Source organism: Brassica napus, chromosome C7 (assembly GCF_020379485.1).
Source record: "Brassica napus cultivar Da-Ae chromosome C7, Da-Ae, whole genome shotgun sequence".
Taxonomy (NCBI): domain Eukaryota; kingdom Viridiplantae; phylum Streptophyta; class Magnoliopsida; order Brassicales; family Brassicaceae; genus Brassica; species Brassica napus.
In genome coordinates, this window is record NC_063450.1 from 36,350,690 (window position 1) to 36,369,598 (window position 18,909).

General features: G+C 33.5%; 1 protein-coding gene across 1 annotated transcript; it reads right to left on the reverse strand.

The window, feature by feature from the left end:
- Nucleotides 1-10,147: 10,147 nt before the first annotated feature.
- Nucleotides 10,148-17,328, reverse strand: LOC106410863 (histidine kinase 4). Its single transcript, XM_048764209.1, has 6 exons — nt 17,276-17,328; nt 12,943-13,012; nt 12,756-12,854; nt 11,581-12,275; nt 11,005-11,508; nt 10,148-10,622 (listed from the first exon to the last, which is right to left on the reverse strand). Exons 1-6 carry the CDS (start codon nt 17,326-17,328, stop codon nt 10,379-10,381), a joined length of 1,665 nt encoding a protein of 554 aa, XP_048620166.1. The 3' UTR covers nt 10,148-10,378.
- Between the last annotated feature and the right edge of the window lie 1,581 nt (nt 17,329-18,909).

The following is an 18,909-nucleotide window of genomic DNA, read 5'->3' on the forward strand; positions in this document are numbered from 1 at the left end:
ATTTAAGAAATATTGTATGGAAAATGAAATTGATATTATTGATCGAAATAATATTTTTGGTCCTTAAAATTTTTTTTAATTTTTTTTTGTTAACTACATAATTTGTTTACTAATGAACTGGGCTTATTTTAAAAATATTTTAGGTCAAAAAATTATTTATCACTTAAAAACCTAACGTTTAGGCCGAATAATCTCATATCAACTATTTGGTTATAATGAAACTATGTAAGTTCGGTTTTATATCATGATTTAACAATTTAAAAGTTAATTATGCTTATGAGAAGTTTACGTTCACGTGTCAATCCTATCTATCTTCGATATTTTTCTCATTTTATGTCATTTTGGTTATTTGCTCGATATAAATATTAATTTTTGAGTCTATCCTCATTTTTTCTTTTATTTTGGCCTGAGATTTAGAAAATATTTAAGATTCAAATTATTAAAGAGATACATACTTAAGTTAAGATTTGCGTCTCGTGCAAAATAAATATTTTATATTTATTACTCATTTTATATTTTTTGTGCATATTACGAAATAATAAAATAATAATTATATATTAAATAACTAAAAAATTAATTAATATTATGTAATAAATTGGCTTGCATATATAATTCAAATGACAGCTCTTGTATATTCTAAATCATTTTAGAATAAATAAATCAAAACAATCAATTTTATCTATCGTATATGATATATAATTAAATTTAAACGATATGATATATATATATATATATTAACATAAACACCTATTAAAATAAAATTATTTGTTTGTATGATTTTATTATCATTGTATCTTATTATAAAAAAAATTTAAACATTGATCACAAAATTTTATGTGAGACTTTTAATAGTTTTAGTAATTTATACCCGTTTTGAAAAATTCAAAATACAACATATACAAAAAAAAATCTAAATTTTTAATATATGACTAATGTAATTGTGTAATTTATTTTAATAATAAAGAATTAAACCAAAATGGTAGAAAGTATACAGATTATTGACAAATCTTCATTATTTAAAATCATTAATTACTATATATATATCATAATCACATTAGGTACTTCCGTAGGTTTTATTTAAGGAAATAATATATAATAAATTTCAATTTGATAAATGAATGGTCCATAATGAACATACTATATAATATAACATTCTTTAGCAATTTAATTTTGGACTAACAAAATTCTCAATTGATTTTCAAGTCGCCACGTAAACAAATTAACATTCTAGTTACGTGACAACCTAGCACGACTTTTTTTTAATTAGTAACTACAGGTTCTAAACTTTTTTTTAGATGTCAAAAAAAAAAAATTTAATAGTTTTAGTAATTTTGCTGTTTTTAAAAATTCAAAATATAACATATATGAAAAAATCTATATTTTAATTTTATAGCTAATTTGATTGTTTAATTTATTTGAATAATATAAAATTAAACAAAAACAATGGATGAGATATGAATTGTTATCAAATATTTATTATTATAATCATTAATTGTCATATATATATTAGTCATATTTGGTAATTTCGTAGCTTTTATTTAAGAAAAGAAAAAATAGTTATTGTACACTTTAATTAATTTTATGATTAGTTTAATGAAAAGTAAAATATATACTTAATTGGACCAACATATTTTCTAAGGATTTTGAATTTCATTCTGGTGATGACACGTGGCTATAATTAGAAGTTGTAATGTTTCTCAATTAATATATAAGGGATTTTATAAATATTGTTTGATTTTATTTTTTGGTAATTATGCAATTTTTAAAAATTTATTTATTATATTTAATTAAAATAAATAGATAGAAAAATCTATCTATGATTATAATTTTAAATATATACATGCATATTCGTAAATATAATTTTTATGTTTAATTAAATCAAATTTATATTAAAATATTGATACGAAAAAAAAAAAATTAAAATATTAATAAGAATTTATTTTAAAATATAATTTATATTTATCTGTTAAAAATATTTTAATTTTTTTTTAGTGTACATGATGCAGGAAAACACCCGGTTTGATTTGTATAAAGAAAAACGACAGACAAAAACGTGGGTATAGTACAGCTAGATCAAATTGTCAATTTCCTTTATTACTTTCATTTAGTTTTTAAATGGGCTTCTCAAAAAATTATCTTTATTCTAGTCGGTAAGACAGGTCCTTCCTTTCCGATGTTAACGTTGCAGTAGTCACCACATTCACACTTCCGCTGAACTTGGGTATATCACCGTTGATATTGTTGTAAGACGCATCAAGTGTCCTAAGGCCATCATTAATCATAGCCTCTTAACTGGGATTTTTACCTTCGGTTAAAAGACGATTCTTCACTTTTTTTTAGATTTTAACTAAAAAAAGTTAAGAACCGTTTCTTAAATAAAAGATATAAAAGTCGTTTCTTAACAAAAAAATGTAAAAAAACAAAAAAATAAAAAAATATCAAATCAATAGTTAAGAATCCCGGTTAGGAGTTAATGATGCCCTAAGCCTAGGCAGAGTGATAAGCTCTGTCGGTATACTCCTGGTGAGTTGGTTTTTTTTTTTTTTTTTGCTAAAAATGTAAATGTCATTACTAGAATGATGGTTTGGTTACAAATTTTTGAACCAGAATCTGCTAATTAAAGCCATTCAGTTCTTAGGAGCTGCAAAAAAGTAAAAAACCCCTAAGAAACTATGATTTAGGTCCAGAGCAAACCACTAATGGTGAGCAATGAAGCTAATTTAAAACTAGAACAAGAGACAGCATAATTGATCCCTTACAAACTGCTTCCTGATCACCTAAGACGACCAAGAGAATAGCTACAAGCAGTTCGGACGAACACACACCCGAAGATGGCTCCAAACGGCTTCAACGGAGGCGCCTAGAAGCGGCCCCGAAACACCAGAGGAGGAGGACGCCGAACAAACAGACCCGAAGCTAACGCAGCAGAAAGACAAAGTGTAATCCCGACATCCCAACCAGTGAAGAGTAAGAGCAGAAATCAGGTCAACGCAGGCGGTAATATCACCCTCTCAACCGGCCACAGACCTAGAAGATGTGGTGGAGACATCGAGAGGGAACACTTTTGCCGGAGGCAGAAGAAGGGACGTGAGAACGCAAAAGGAGGCTGACGAAAGACTCCTCAACAACAGGCAGCATCAATTGTGAACAGAGCTTCACCTTCAAGCAAATACACCTTCAGAGGGTTGTCCTCAAAACCCTAATTATCAGCATCAACAAACGAGAAGGGGGAACACAAGAGCTCACAAGAGCTCACAGAAAAACGCCATGGCAGCTGAATCTCGAACTAAGAACAGAGGTCCTCTGTGGCGAGCCTACACACCACTTTTCACTCAGAGACTGAGAGGAGAAGCTCTACACATACCTTGGGCCAGCGGTGGAATAAATCGATTGGAGCGAAACCTAGAGCCAGGAGCAGCGACGGCGCGTCACACGAAAATGGTGGTTCACGGGCCTCAGATCTGACCCAGATCTGAGCACAATTGACTCATCCCAGGCTGATTCAAAGCCCCTAAGGTACCCTCGATCTACCTCGCCTCGCCAGAACTCCGGAGAAACAATGGACGCCCATGATTTCCGATAGATCTAAAGAGAAATCCAGAGCCGCCAAGCAAGGAGGAGAGACATGACGAGGAGAGTAACAGGGAGAAGGCTTGGACATGGGAGCACTGTCAGGGGTGGCGACCGGAGCAGAAGCATCCGGCCACCAAGACGGTTGAGCAGAAGACGTGGCGGCTAGGTTAAGGGTTTTGGGGGAGAGACCCTAGAGAGGTGTTTTTGAACATGTTATAATTCTTTGACAGTCTGGTGAGTTGGTTGTTAGAAAGAATAGATATCGCTCCTGCCTCCATTTGTTAACAACTGTACCTTACTTCCGGAACAAGTAATCCCGAGCCAGCTATCACAAGGATTATTCCCTCTCCAACTTTTGGCAAGCTTCAAAGGAGAGAATCAGCTCACCGGCGTTGTCCCACCTTCGTGAATTTGACTTATAAATTCTACCCCGCTGTTGATGCAATATCCTACAAGAATAGCTTATGTCTAGAAACTCCTGGTACTCCGTGTGATCCACATGGACCGACTCCGTTATTCTAATTCATCTTTACTATTGATTTTCAAACTAATTATTATTCAAAAATTTAAGACATTATATACATAATATATATTTTTTTTTCTTACAATATTTATATTCCTGAATTCGTGGACAACCACTTAGTTAAAAATTAAAGATGAATTATTAAAGTTTTATATTTGTGTTTTTGTCTATTTAAGTGGTGAAAATATTATGAATACAGCTGGCACGCGTAATTAGTTGGTAAAACAGTATAAAATCGGGAAAATATTCATTAGTCAAACAAATGAGTAGTTAATAGTTAATATTCATTAGAGCCGCTGCAACGACGAAGCCGCTAAGCTCGAAGGCAACCCTCCATATAGATTATTCCGAGATAAATTTAGAGAAGCGAGGCTCGGGAGCGTGTGGGAGCTGAAGACATCAGGAATCTAACCCGTGAGGTTGCAGTTGACGAGGGAAATATTCTTGAGAGACATTGCTTCCTTGACAGTCTCAGGAATCTCCCACGAAGGGAAATAGTTGTTGTCGAGATAGACTTCTTGTTACGAGTTCATCCACGAGAAGAGGTTCTTCGGTGTCGAATCGAAGAGATTGTCGCATCTATAATAATTACTAATTTTTTATAATGTCCATATATGATTTATAAATAATTAGGCTTTGAAGATTGGAATGATTATATTTAACGGATCATTTGAGAACTTTGATTAAAAAATGTTTTGCATTTAAGTCAAATAATATAGTGAATAAGGTAATGTTATGATTTAAAAGAATTCTAAGATGGATTTTTGGTTCGTTGATTGTATGTTTTGTATTATTATTTACATAAAGAAATAAATATTTCACAAAAATATGTAAAAAATTAGAAAAACATTACCAAAAATATAATAAAAAGAAGGAAATGATAACGAAAAAAATAAGAAGAGGCCGAAGAAGATGCATAATATATGTTGGAAAAGTTAATATGATAATTAAATATATAATTCCACAGGCATTTAATATTACTAAATATTCATCAATTATTTTTACATCAAATTTATAGAAACTTTACTATTGATTTTCAAACTAATTGAAGTTAAAAATTATATTTTTAACGTTTCTAATTATTATTCAAAATTTATGACATTATATACATAATATATATATATATATATATCTTTATATATATATGTTTGGAGGTGGAAGAAGTGAGACTTTTATATTCTAGGGTTTTAGGTTTTACGATGGCGGCATTGAAGACGAAGAAGAAAAGGAAAAGCATTGCCTTTTTCTCCAAAGATAAAAACAAATTGTATGAACCAAAGAAAAATCCTACCTTAATATATTAAACGAGAAATCACTTAAATAACTTTTGCCTAGATGTTAATCATAGAGAAAGTTTAAGATTTTTTTTATAATTTGATTGGTTGAAGGATATTCAATTTTTAATTATTTTAATTAGATATAAAATAAAAGGTAAGTCTAGAACTAACTAATATAACTTACCAAATAGTATAAATGATATTACAAATAATAATTTATGATAACTAACTGTTAAAATTATAGAAAGTGTAATAATGTTTGATTAATTTTTTTTATATTTATGTACTACATAATATAATTATTCGAATAATATAATCATTTATATAAATAAAATTCATCCTATATATTAAATGAAAAATTACTTAAGTGGCTTTCTGTTATGTGTCGATAACGGGTAAAGTTTCAAGAATTGTTATAATTTGATTGATCGATGATTTTTAATGTTTATTTATTTTAGTTAGATCTAAAATTAATGATAAGCTTATAAGAAATTAATACCACTTACCGAATAATCTATAGAATATTGCAGATAATAACTAATGATAACTAACTGTTGAAATTATAGATATATTAATAATGTTTGTTCAATTATTTTTAATATTTATAAACTATATAAAATAAATAAAATATTTTTATATTTACATAATGAATTGTATAAAATGAATTATATAGGAGGATAATGAATTTGTATTCTTACTTAAAAGCATTATATTTTATATAAATTATCATAATAACTATTAACATCTTCTAAAGTTCATATTACATGCTTTATAAGACATATATAAATTTTTGTATCAAATTATTTATCTTGGCTTATTATATATTTTAAATTATGATAAAAGTTTGTAAGTCATCTATAAGAGTTTATAAATTAATTTATAAAATCTATTTTTAAAATCTCATCATACTATGCTACTATATATTAATTGAGAAGTCAGTTAAGATATTTTTGTTTATGTGTCGATCATTTATGAAATCTTTAAAAAAATGTTATAAGTTGATTTGTAGATAATTTTTAATTTTTATTTATATTTTTTATTAGATTTAGAAAAAGTCTATAAACAGTTAATATCACTTGCCAAAAATTTATATAATATTACAAATAATTATTTATGATAACTATTTGTTGAAACTATAGAAAGAATAATAATGTTTAATCATTTTTGATATATTTGTAAACTACATAAAATAATAAAAAATTTTTTTATTAAAATTGATATATTGATTTTATATTCTTCTATAAAGTCATATATTTGTATATAAAGTATTATAATAACTATTAATGTCTAATAAAATTCATACAAGCTTTATAAATCATTAATAAAAAGTATAAATAAATTTATAAAATTATTTATCTTAGATTATCATATGTTTTAAATTATGATAAGAGGTTTTAAGTCTTTTATACAAGCTTATAAATTAATTTATAAAAACTATTTTAAATTTTCATTTTATACTAAATGAGAAATCACTTAATTATTTTTTTTCTTAGGTGTCGATCATATAGAGAGTTTGAGAAATAATATTATAATTTTATTTGTTAATGATTTTAATTTATTTTATTTTATGAGTAAGAAAATTAGTTCTAGAACCAGTTTTATAATCATTATCCAAACGACCTAAATATATTGCACAAAATAATTTATGGTATAATGCTTCATAAAATAATTTTTAGGAATCAAGTATTTCTAAATTATATAAAATATTTCAAAAGTTTCAGTATTATACCTTCAAAACTTAAGTAATTTTATTAAAAACTGAATCATGAATATTATATATAACAAATTTTGGTATAATTATCAATACAAAATATCAAAAAATATTTAAAATAGTCTTATTTATCCTTTTTTAAAAACAATCATTCTTAGAAAAATATTTAACAACAAACACATAATGATAAAATCATATTTTAATTAAAAAAATTATAATAAATATATGGTTACAAAACATTCAAACCCGCGAAATCGCGGGCATCCACCTAGTTTTATATATAAAAACTCACATATATTACTATAAATAAAGATAAGCAGTTGAAGAAAAGTATCTCACACTAACACCGTCGTATTATACGCACGAACCGTACAAATTTATTTCACGAAAATACGAAATTGTAGATAGAAGACCTTTATTTATGTCTACAAGAAAAATGGTAAAGACTACGTGACAACAACTAGTTTGCAGCGTTTACGGTCGACACATCAACCAACACCTGTTTCACTTCTTTATCACTAACAACTTCAATGAATATAAAAGTATAAATTATTTGTCACTGAAGTTTAGAAATGTTGTTTTCTTGTGTTTAGTAGATGGTTCTAAACTTCTAAATCTACTAAGATAAAATTGCAGGCAAAGACAATGAGGAAACACCAGATATTGTAGTATCAAGGCAAAGACAATGAGGATACGCCAGAACTTGGTTTACACATGGATTTCTTGTCTTTTGCAATCACAATCACATTATTGCACATCAATAACTCCACATGATGATAAACCAAGTTCCAAAGACAGTCACTTGTAAAGCAGTTTCAGTCTCTATCACTCAAATGAATGTTTTCCTTCATCTTATAGCTATGCCAAACAATCTTGTAAATCCAAAAGACCCTTCAAAAAACTTGTACTTTTCAAGACACACTCGATCGCATCAGTCAGATTTGACCAACTGATCAGTTGTTATTAAGCTACAGCTTTAGGCTACTCCGTTTTATCACATCTCCATTAGGAATTACTTTAACACAACAAATGTTTTATGCAACCAACTTAAATTCTCCAATCCTTTTGCTAACAACAGAACTATCTTGAAAATACCGAGTCTGAACACGACATAGCCACATGAGAAAGAACTTGATACATACCAAGCATAACTATAGTTAACCTTGAGTCTTCACGACTACAAGATCATACACATGGTTGATCCTTCCTTTCCTTGACTTAATGACTTATTTCGCCAAATATATAGAAGGTTTCTAAAAGCTACTATAACACGGACTGGTTCATTGTACTAATCAGCGTATTCAATCAACTTTCTGTGAGATTTCTCCACTGAGAAACGTTGTTCTAGATCACAAGACTTAGACACCAAACCAGATTTCTAACAACTTTTTTTTGGAGTCCACTTGATTTTATTTTAAGATGAATGTTCAATTTATTCATAAAAAACTGTATGTACATTAAGTGCAACTTGTTTTAGAGTTTTTTAACAGAACATTGCAACATGAAACTAATTTTTAGTGCTAAACCAAACAAAGAAAAGGAAATCAGCCAGCTTCCCTCCTTTCTTGATACGCAAACTACTCTTGTTTGCAACAATAATTAACTAGACGTCTCTGCAAAATCTGCAACCAAACCGTAACATCCCGAGTTGTGATATGTAGAAAGGCTTAAGAAAATTGATTTGGGTACCTATATCACCAAAGTTGACTTACATTTTCCGTCACACATCCGTTTAGAACTCTAAAGTTAAGCGTGCTTGGGCTGGAGTAGTGAAAGGATGGGTGACCTATCGGGAAGTGATTCGCGATACTGTGCAAGTGAGACTAAAACACGGAAAAATGTCGGGTGGTAATTGTAGGGTAAGTAAACAATGATTTCAGGCTTTGAAAAAAATTAACAGACCGATCGCTGAAACAGGATGGGGTCCATGGGCCGAGAAAGCGGGCGTGGATGGCCCATTATTTGTGGGCGGTCGGGGCGTTATAAGTGGTATCAGAGCTGGTTAGTTATCTCAGTTCTGACCTGAGAGGCGTCTTGAGACATGTCGTAGGGCGCAACGAGGACGTTGTGTTCTTTGAGAGGGGTGAATTGTAACATCCCAAGTTGTAATATGTAGAAAGGAGAATTGATTTGACTACCTATATCACCAATGTTAACTTACCTTTTCCGTCACACATCCGTTTAAAACTTCAGAGTTAAGCGTGTTTGGGCTGGAGTAGTGAAAGGATAGGTGACCTATCAGGAAATGATTCGAACCGTGCAAGTGATACTAAAACACGGAAAAAGATCGAGTGGTGATTGCAAGGTCAGTAAACAATGATTTCAGGCTTTGGAAAAAATTAACTGACCGATCGCTGGAACAGGATGGAGTCCACGGGCCGAGAGAGCAGGTGTGGATGGCCCATTAGCTATAGGTGGGCGGTCAGGGCGTTATAAGTGGTATCAGAGTTGGTTAGTTATCTCAGTTCTGGCCTGAGAAGCGTCTTGAGACATGTCGTAGGGCGCAACGAGGACGTTGCGTTCTTTGAGAGGGGGTGAATTGTAACATCCCAAGTTATAATATGTAGAAAGGCTTAAGAGAACTAATTTGACTACCTATATCACCAAAGTTGACTTACCTTTTCCGTCACACATCTGTTTAAAACTCCAGAGTTAAGCGTGTTTAGACTGGAGTAGTGAAAGGATAGATGACCTATCGGGAAGTGATTCGCAATACCGTGAAAGTGATGCCAAGCATGGAAAAAGATCGGGTGGTGATTGCAGGGTCAGTAAACAATGATTTCAGGCTTTGAAAAAACTTAACGGACCGATCGCTGGAACATGATGGGTCCACAGGCCGAGGGAGCGGGTGTGGATGGCCCATTAGCTATGGGCAGTTGGGTCGTTATACAAACTCTGTCCAAGTGTTCTATCAGTATCACATGACTCTTCTCCTCAAGCTAATTTAATGGCAGAGTTCTATCAACATTATGCAGTCCCCCATCGATGATCTTTTGTCTGGGTGAGTTGGCGGGAGCACCACGTCCAAGTCTCCCACCTAATAAAGACGTTTGTTGTACTATATCGAATGAATCGATATTTATTAGTATGTCTTAAAATAAAATAAAAAACAGAAGGATTGGGTACAAATCGAACTCCGGTAAGGATTAATATCAACACCTGAACCGTCGTTTCACAAACATTACTATTACTGGTCAAAAGCAAAGTCTCAAAATCTCCGAGCCCTATATGTACACACGAACCAACCATGTTGCATGTTTCTTTTTCTGACACGATGTTTCTTCTTCTTCTTCTTCAACTTTGGCTACATGACGAATCAGAGATTGGGTTAGCTTTGAATGATTTGGCAACAGACTTGTAGAGATTCTCTTCTTCAAATGGTTTAGAGACATAACCATCCATTCCACTTTTCAGACACTCCTCGTATGTCGCGTGGATCACATCAGCTGTCATGGCTAGAATCGGTAAATGCCATTCCAGCTTCGTCTTCTCTTTAGCTTCCTTCTCCATCATCCTTATCTGACGAGTCGCTTCAAACCTGAGAGAACAAAACCAGAACGTAAACCAAGTAGTACAAGACCAAACCTAATGAGTTTAAGTAGGGCTGGGATTTTGAACCGAACCAAAAAAGTTGAGAGTTTGGTTCGATTTTGTAGGTTTGAAAAGGTTTGGTTTGGCAATCGGTTACTTTGGTTTTCTTTAAAAAAAAAATAACCAAACCATATCAAAAACCCAAACCGAACCAACCGAACTCATCCGAAATTTTAACAAAATTAATCAAAATATAAACCCAAATCAAAAACTTATGTACGATTTTCAAAAACCAAACTTTATTTTGGATTTAATTCGGTAAGATTTATGTTGAGCCGAACTAACCGAAAATCGAGCTACCGAACAGCAGGCCAAGTTTAAAGGCTTACCCGTCCATCTGAGGCATTTGAATATCCATGAAGCAAGCATCGAAACTGTGTGGAATCTGAAGCAAACCCAAAGCAACTTGACCACTCTCTGCACACACCACCTCTGCTCCAAACTTCTTCAGAGCTCCTGCAGCTACTCTTCTGTTCACCATATTATCATCAACCACCAGAATCTTCTTCCCTGTAAGCAAACTCTTGAGCGTTGCTGGTGATGATCCCTCAGGATGCTGCTGTCTCGCCTTTCTCAGCTCGAGAACTTGCTGTAAACACGCGCCGATCATGCTTGCTCTCAACGGCTTCATTATCACCGTATCCGCAAACCCTGCTGATTTAGCTCTGTCGAATTCTGAATTCGTAATGTTCGTTGCGAACAGAGCGAGTTTCGGTGTCTTGCGATGCACGTTTCCGTTGGTTCTTGAGTTCATCTGACGTATCTCCGCGTCTATATCTTCGGTTGATATCCATGAATCTTTCTCCACCAAGATCATATCCAGTTTCGTTGTTCTGCAAAAAAAAAGATTCAATCTTTAGATGGAAACAACACATATAAACATAAAAGATTGAATCTTTACTAACCCTGAAGGAAGAGGAGAACCGTTTCTTCCAGACGCAGTAGAAACAGCGGTTCTGAGACTTGTCATGACATCAACACTGATCCCAAGTCTTTTCATATGGTACCTAGTCACCGCAGCTCGAACAGGCTTAGCATCAACAACAATAGCTCTCATCCCTCTAAAACTAGAAGGCAAATTCTCAACCGTAGGCTTCTTCAGACTACATTTATCACACCTCTCAAACACAGCGGTGAACCAGAACGTGCTTCCAACGCGAGGCCTGCTCACGAAACTTATCTGACCGCGCATAAGCTCGACGAGACACTTGCTTATACTCAAACCAATCCCAGTACCTCCGTAAGTTCTCGAAGTGGAGCTATCCGCTTGCATAAACGGCATGAAGACACGTCCTTGCGCGGTTAAAGGGATTCCAATGCCTGTGTCTTCGATAGAAACCATAAGCCTGACGTTACTGGAAGCGTCGAACTCTGATGATGTCAACAGCTCCTCCGACGAGACTAAGTGTTTGAATGAGTCCCAGCTGTTTCGACCGTCAGCAGCTTCGTAACCGCTCAGTGTGTTGTAACTCGACGGGTTGGAAGCGGCGGTTATGTCTTCAGAGGCTACTCCTCCGTTCAATGCGGGTTTGGATTCAGCTCCGTCTTTTGATTGTTCCGCGAGATGGACTTTGACAAAGATATGTCCTTTCTCTGTGAACTGTGTCAAAAAAAAAAAGACATCATCTTGTTCAAACAACAATCTACTTCCACAGGGGGGACAACAATAGGGCAGGGATTTTAAATTAGACTGAACCAAAATTTTGGTTAGGAGTTCGGTTCGATTTGGTAGGTTATTTAAAAAGTTTGGTTTTTGGTTCGGCAGTCGGTTACTTTAATTTTCTTTAAAAGAATTGAAAAATAACAGCCAAACCATACCAAAAATCTGTACTGAACTAACAAAATTTCAAACCGAACTAACTGAAGTTAACGAAACTTATTTTAAATTTTAACAAAATTAAACCAAAATATAACCAAAGCCAAAAACATCGGTAGGATCTTCAAAAACCCAACCAACCGAATACCGAACTGAACTTATTTCGGGTTAATTCTTCAAGATTTGTATTGAACCAAACTAAACGAAAACTGAACAACCTGAACCCGCAGGCCTAGACAAGAATATAGGAGGAAAGGAACTAACTTTAACAGAGTTTCCAACGAGGTTTATGATGATCTGTCTGAATCTCCCTGAATCTCCTTTGACTATCTCAGGTACCTTGTCTGAAACGAAAACCGCAAGCTGCCAAAAAATTCAAAAAAATCAAGAAGTTAGTAAGTAGCAGCAAACTACAAAAAAAAGGACTTTTCCTTATACACTACTCTTTTACCTCAATGCCTTTGTTCCTTGACTCCTCAGAGAAGAGAGAAAGAACATCATCCAGTATCGAACGGATATGTCTTCAAATTATTAATACCCTCTTCAGTCACTACTTTGCTGCATAAGTCGCGGAAGAAAACACTAATCCCTACATAGATAAAAGACATAATTTTCATAAGTATTAAGTTTTTATAAGCATAATTGTTAAATATAAAAATAAATTAAATTGTAAAAATATAAGATACCTGCAATTGCTTCATGAACATTACGTGGCAATAATGCCGAAAAAGCAAACGGAAGGAGGCGCTGCATAATTACATGACAATCATGACTCTTCAAGCCAGTAAACTTTTCTTCGCTTCTATCAACGCAGTTCCCCAAATTTGATGCATATCCGTCATGAAATTTCACTTTATCTGTAATTCAATCAAAGAACTCTTCTTTTCTAGCACTATCCAGCCGATAAATGGGAAAAGGGGCCGTACCATTCTCATCAACGTGAAGTTCAGAATGATCACAGATATCGACTAAATCCAACCTTGACTTCAAATTATCCTTCGTTTTACCTTGGATGTTAAGGACTGTGTTCATCAGATTGTCGAAGAAGTTCTTCTCAATATGCATGACATCTAAATTATGCCGCAATAGATGACTCTCCCAATATGGCAGATCCCAGAAAATACTCTTTTTGTGCCAGTTATGTAGCTCTCCAACCGCACTGACTCGAATGTTTTCATGTCCACCTACATCTGACGTCTTTTCTGCATCAAAATACCTAAATTGCTTCAACAAATCTTTCCCACTAACTTCCTCAGGTGGACCATCAAACACCTGCTTGTTCTTCGTAAACGAAGTCTTACTCCTGCGGTATGGATGATCAGGTGGTAGAAATCGTCTGTGACAGTCAAACCAACACGTTTTCCTTCCGTTCTTTAGTTGGAAAGCATCTGTGTCATCTTGACAATATGGACATGATAGCTTCCTATGTGTTGTCCATCCAGATAACATACCATATGCTGGAAAGTCACTTATTGTCCACATAAGTACTGCCCGCATCTGAAAGTTTTCTTTGCACGAAACATCGTATGTCTCAAAACCATGTACCCATAGTTGTTGCAACTCATATATCAGTGGTTGAAGAAACACATCTAGTGATCTTTTAGGATGATCTGGCCCGGGGACGAGAATTGAGAGAAACAAAAACTCTCGTCGCATGCACAAGCTCGGCCGTAAGTTGTACGGTGTCACAATAACTGGCCATAGAGAATACTGTCTTCCATGCTTTCCAATGGGCTGAAACCATCAGTAGATAATCCAAGATAAACATTTCTTCTCTCTTCCGCAAATTCTGGATATGTTGACTGGAAATGTTTCCAAGCCTTCGCATCTGAAGGATGTCTAATCTCACCATTTGTGGAATGCTCTGCATGCCATCTCATTGCTTTTGCTGTGCGCTCACACTGATACAACCTCTTCAATCTTTCCGTCAAAGGCAAATACCACATTCTTTTGAACGGGATCAGAACTCTTCCCCTCGTCTCCTGATAACGAAGTTTCCCACAAAATTTGCATACATTCCGTGTCTCATCCGCTCTCAAGTAGATCATGCAGTTGTCAATACATACATCTATCACTTCGTACGGTAGTTGAAGACCGGCAACAAGTTTCTGAACCTCGTAGTATGAACCCGGTGCAAGGTTATCCTCAGGTAGAATACCTTTGACAAAATCAGTAATCGCATCCATACATTCTTTAGCCAAATTATAGTCTGTTTTAATACCCATTAATCTAGTTGCAGATGATAAGGCTGAATGACCATCTCTACAATTTTGATACAAAAGGCTGTTTTCCTGCATCCAACATGTCAAAAAATCTCCTAGATTCGGCATTTGGTTCTTCCCCTCTATAATGATCATGTACCATCTGCTCAGTACCTACATCATAATCTATATCTGTTGTAGATTCTTCTAACCTAATATCAAGCTGAAGTTCACTAACAGGCTGAGGTTCGCTAGTACTACCATATTCATAACCAGTTTCCCCATGAAGGTACCAAACTTTATAATTACGTGAAAACCCTTTCATATACAAATGAGTCCAAACATCAAATTCTTTTATAACCTTATTATTATTGCAAGTAGAGCAGGGACATCTTAACATACCACTTTTTGCATCCGGTTGCTGTTGAACAAGCCTCATGAATTCTCCAATCCCTTGAACGTATTCTTCCGTAAGCAAATTGGTGTTCGGATCCAAATGAGGTTTATCCATCCACGAACGATAATAAACTTCTGAAGACATGATTTTCACGGAATTGTTATGACTAAAGAGAATGAAGAGAGAATGAAGTGTGAATGAGTTGAATGAGGAGGAGTTGTATTTATAGGAAATTGCTTACGGCCCTCCGACGACTTTCCGACGAAATTCCAACGGATGTAAGGCAGTCCGTCGGAATACCGTCGGTATTTTCCAATCTCAAACAGCTATACAACGGTCATATATATATGTCGGCAACGGTCACATGGTTCGTCGGAAATTCGTCGGATACCGACGACTGTAACGGTTATATCTGTTAATCGGAATGTCGTCGGAAGTTCGTTGGTATATTCCGACGAATTTCCGACGACGACAACGGTTACATTTTTTATCGGAATGTCGTCGAAAAGTCGTCGGAAAATTCCGACGAGCCATGTTTCGTCGGAATTCCGTCGGAAATGACCGACGGAATTCCGACGACTTCAAATTTTTGGTTTTCGTCGGAAATTGGTCGGCAATCCGTCACAAACGTCCGACGACATTGTTGTCTGTCGGAACCTCCGTCGGAATTCGGCGTGTTCTTGTGGTGAAAGGAAAAACAAACCTGACAGTTTTTCAACAGAAGTTAAGATCTTTTTTTTTGAGAAAAGAAGTTAAGAACTTGTAAGAAATAAAAAGAGGATATGTTAAACTAACGAAAGAAAGGGACAGTAAATTAAATAATTAGCGAATTACAGAGAAATAGCAATACTTTAAAAATTATCTGCAGCGGGGTCGGAGAGAGATAAGAAGCACAGAGGAGGATCAGAGACAACTTGAAACAAATCTGAAAACCTATATCTTTGACAAAAAATTCTGAATCCTACACAATCTTTTTCAATATATAAACTTCTGAAAAGATACAACTCTTAAGTGAAAGATGACGAAGTTTCCACTGAAACCCTAAATCTGAAAAGATACAACTTTTAGAGGGGAATAAAATTTCTGCAATTAGGGGGCACCTTTTGAAGAGATACGATGAAGATTGAAGACGTCTATTCGTAATGTGAATTGATGGCGTCATACGCTTCACCCTAAACACAATTGTATCTCTTAGATTATGTTCTAGAAACTACTACCACCGTTAGATCTTAATTTTTTTTCCTATAATAAAAAGATTACATCATCGGTTATAGAAAATAGGTTTGCTATTATATATAGATGTCTACAAAAAAAATGGTAAGACTACGTGAGAACAACTAGTTTGCAACGTTTACACACCAACCATCACCTGTTTCAGTATATAAATTACTGTATTTATCATCTGAAGTGAATAACAATTGTTTCTTTTTATGTTTGTTTCGAATAATATCTGAAGTTTAAAAATGTTGTTTTCTTGTGATTAGTAGATGGTTCTAAATCTAGTAAGGTAAAATTGCAGGCAAGGACTATGAACAGAGGCGGATCTACATTGGTGGGTACGGGGTCACGTGCTTCCATCTATTTATATATATTTCATGTTTACATTCGTTGCGAATTTGTAGAATAGCTCAGTGGTGTTTAGTGTGCCCCCATTTAGAGTCATGTGAGCTGTTCGACTACCCACATTTGCAGTTTCTTAGTTTTATATTTCAGTCTTTTTGTATGTAGGTCTGCACAAGAAACATCTTTTCTTCGTGCACCGGTGCATTAAATATGTTTTGCTATTAGAAAATATTTTTTTTTTCTCTTTTTTCTTTGAAATACTTCATAATTTGTTTAATTTTCATTTAGAGTAGACCAGTAGAATGATTGAAAATATAATATAGTTCATGTTCATTTACGTGTCGCGTGACCTAAGATTACGTTCGTTTACGTGTCGCGTGACCTGCGACTTGCGACCTGCGACTAAACCTGCGATCTGCGACTAAAAATATGTTCGTTTACGTGTCGCGCGACCTACGATCTGCGACCAGTTGCGCGATTAAAATTTTCTTAATTTTTGGTCGCTGTTTTTTTGGGCGACTTGAATGGGAACCCGCGACTGGTCGTGCGATCAGTCGCGCGACATCAAAACGAACAATAACTCGCGACTTGCGACATGCGACCAATCGCAGGTCGCATGTTACGCGACAGCAAAACGAACAACAACCTGCGACCTGCGATCAGTCGCATGTCGCATGTCGCAGGTCGCGCGATAGGTAAACGAACATGGCCATAATATCCAAAATTCAAAATTTAATTGTTTTAAAATATAATATTTTATTCAAAAATTAAAATTAGGTACATATAAATTATATAATATATTTATAATATTGCGCTCCCAATTAAATAAAATTTTTAATCCGCCACTGACTATGAAGGTTAACAAACCAGTAAAAAGAAAAAGATGATAATACTCTCTCTTATTCAGAAATGAACATTTACAAAGTCAATATATAGGAGGCTCGGAATCATCTAGACCTAATGACCTCCTAGCTTTACATGTAAAGTAAATTACACATCACATAACGATAAGAACATATTGAATCGATTGAAGATAAGGTTGTTCGTCCTTGCCGTACTCAACTCTGTCTTTCCAGCTGCTCCGCATACCGACAAACACTGAGACGATGACCGTTGTGTAGTGGGATCTGGTTGGGCTTCAGTTCTTTTCGTGTAGTCATTGATTTTACCTTTTACAAAAAGTAAAATGTACATAAATTATTATAATATTTTTTCATTTAGTAACTTTCATCAGTTTCAACCGATAAGCATGCTCTTATCACAATTTTCTATTTTCTGAATTCTCACGATTCGTGTTATTTATCTCATACGTAACCTCAATTTTGTAATAATTAAAAAAAATATCTTGTTTATGTGTCAATCAATTAGGTAGTTAATTAATCATACGTGTCAGCCTCACATTGAAATTGAAAAATATGTTGGTCCAATTCGATTTTTATATCTCACTAGAAACATTTAATACCAACTATATGATATCATATGATATTAGCTAAAGCAAGGTGGCTATTTATTATATATTATTTCCTTAAATAAAACCTACGGAATTACCTAATGTGATTATGATATATAGTAATTAATGATTTTAAATAATGAAGATTTGCTAATAATCTATATGCTTTCTATCATTTTTGTTTAATTCTTTACTATTAAAATAAATTACACAATTACATTAATCATATATATTTTTCATATGTTGTATTTTAATTTTTTCAAAACGTGTATAAATTACTAAAACTGTTAAAAGTCTCACATAAAATTTGTGATTAATTTATATTTTTTTCTATAATAAGATACAATGATAATAAAATCATATAAATAAATAGTTTTATTTTAATAGGTGTTTATGTTAATATATATATATATATATATATACTTCATATCGTTTAAATTTAATTATATATCATATACGTACGATAGATAAGATTGATTGTATTGATTTAATTATTCTAAAATGACTGCGAATAAACAAGAGCGGTCATTTGATTTATATGTGCAAGTCAATTTATTACATAATAGTAACTGATTTTTTAGTTATTTAATATATAATTATTATTTTATTATTTCATAATATGTAGAAAAATATAAAATAAGTATTTATTCTGCACAAGGCGTAGATCTTAACCTAAGTATGTATCTCTTTAATAATTTTGAATCTTAAACATTTTCTAAATCCCAGGCCAAAATAAAAGAAAAAAAATAAGAATAAACTCAAAAATCAATATTTATATCGAGCAATAACCAAAATGACACAAAAAAG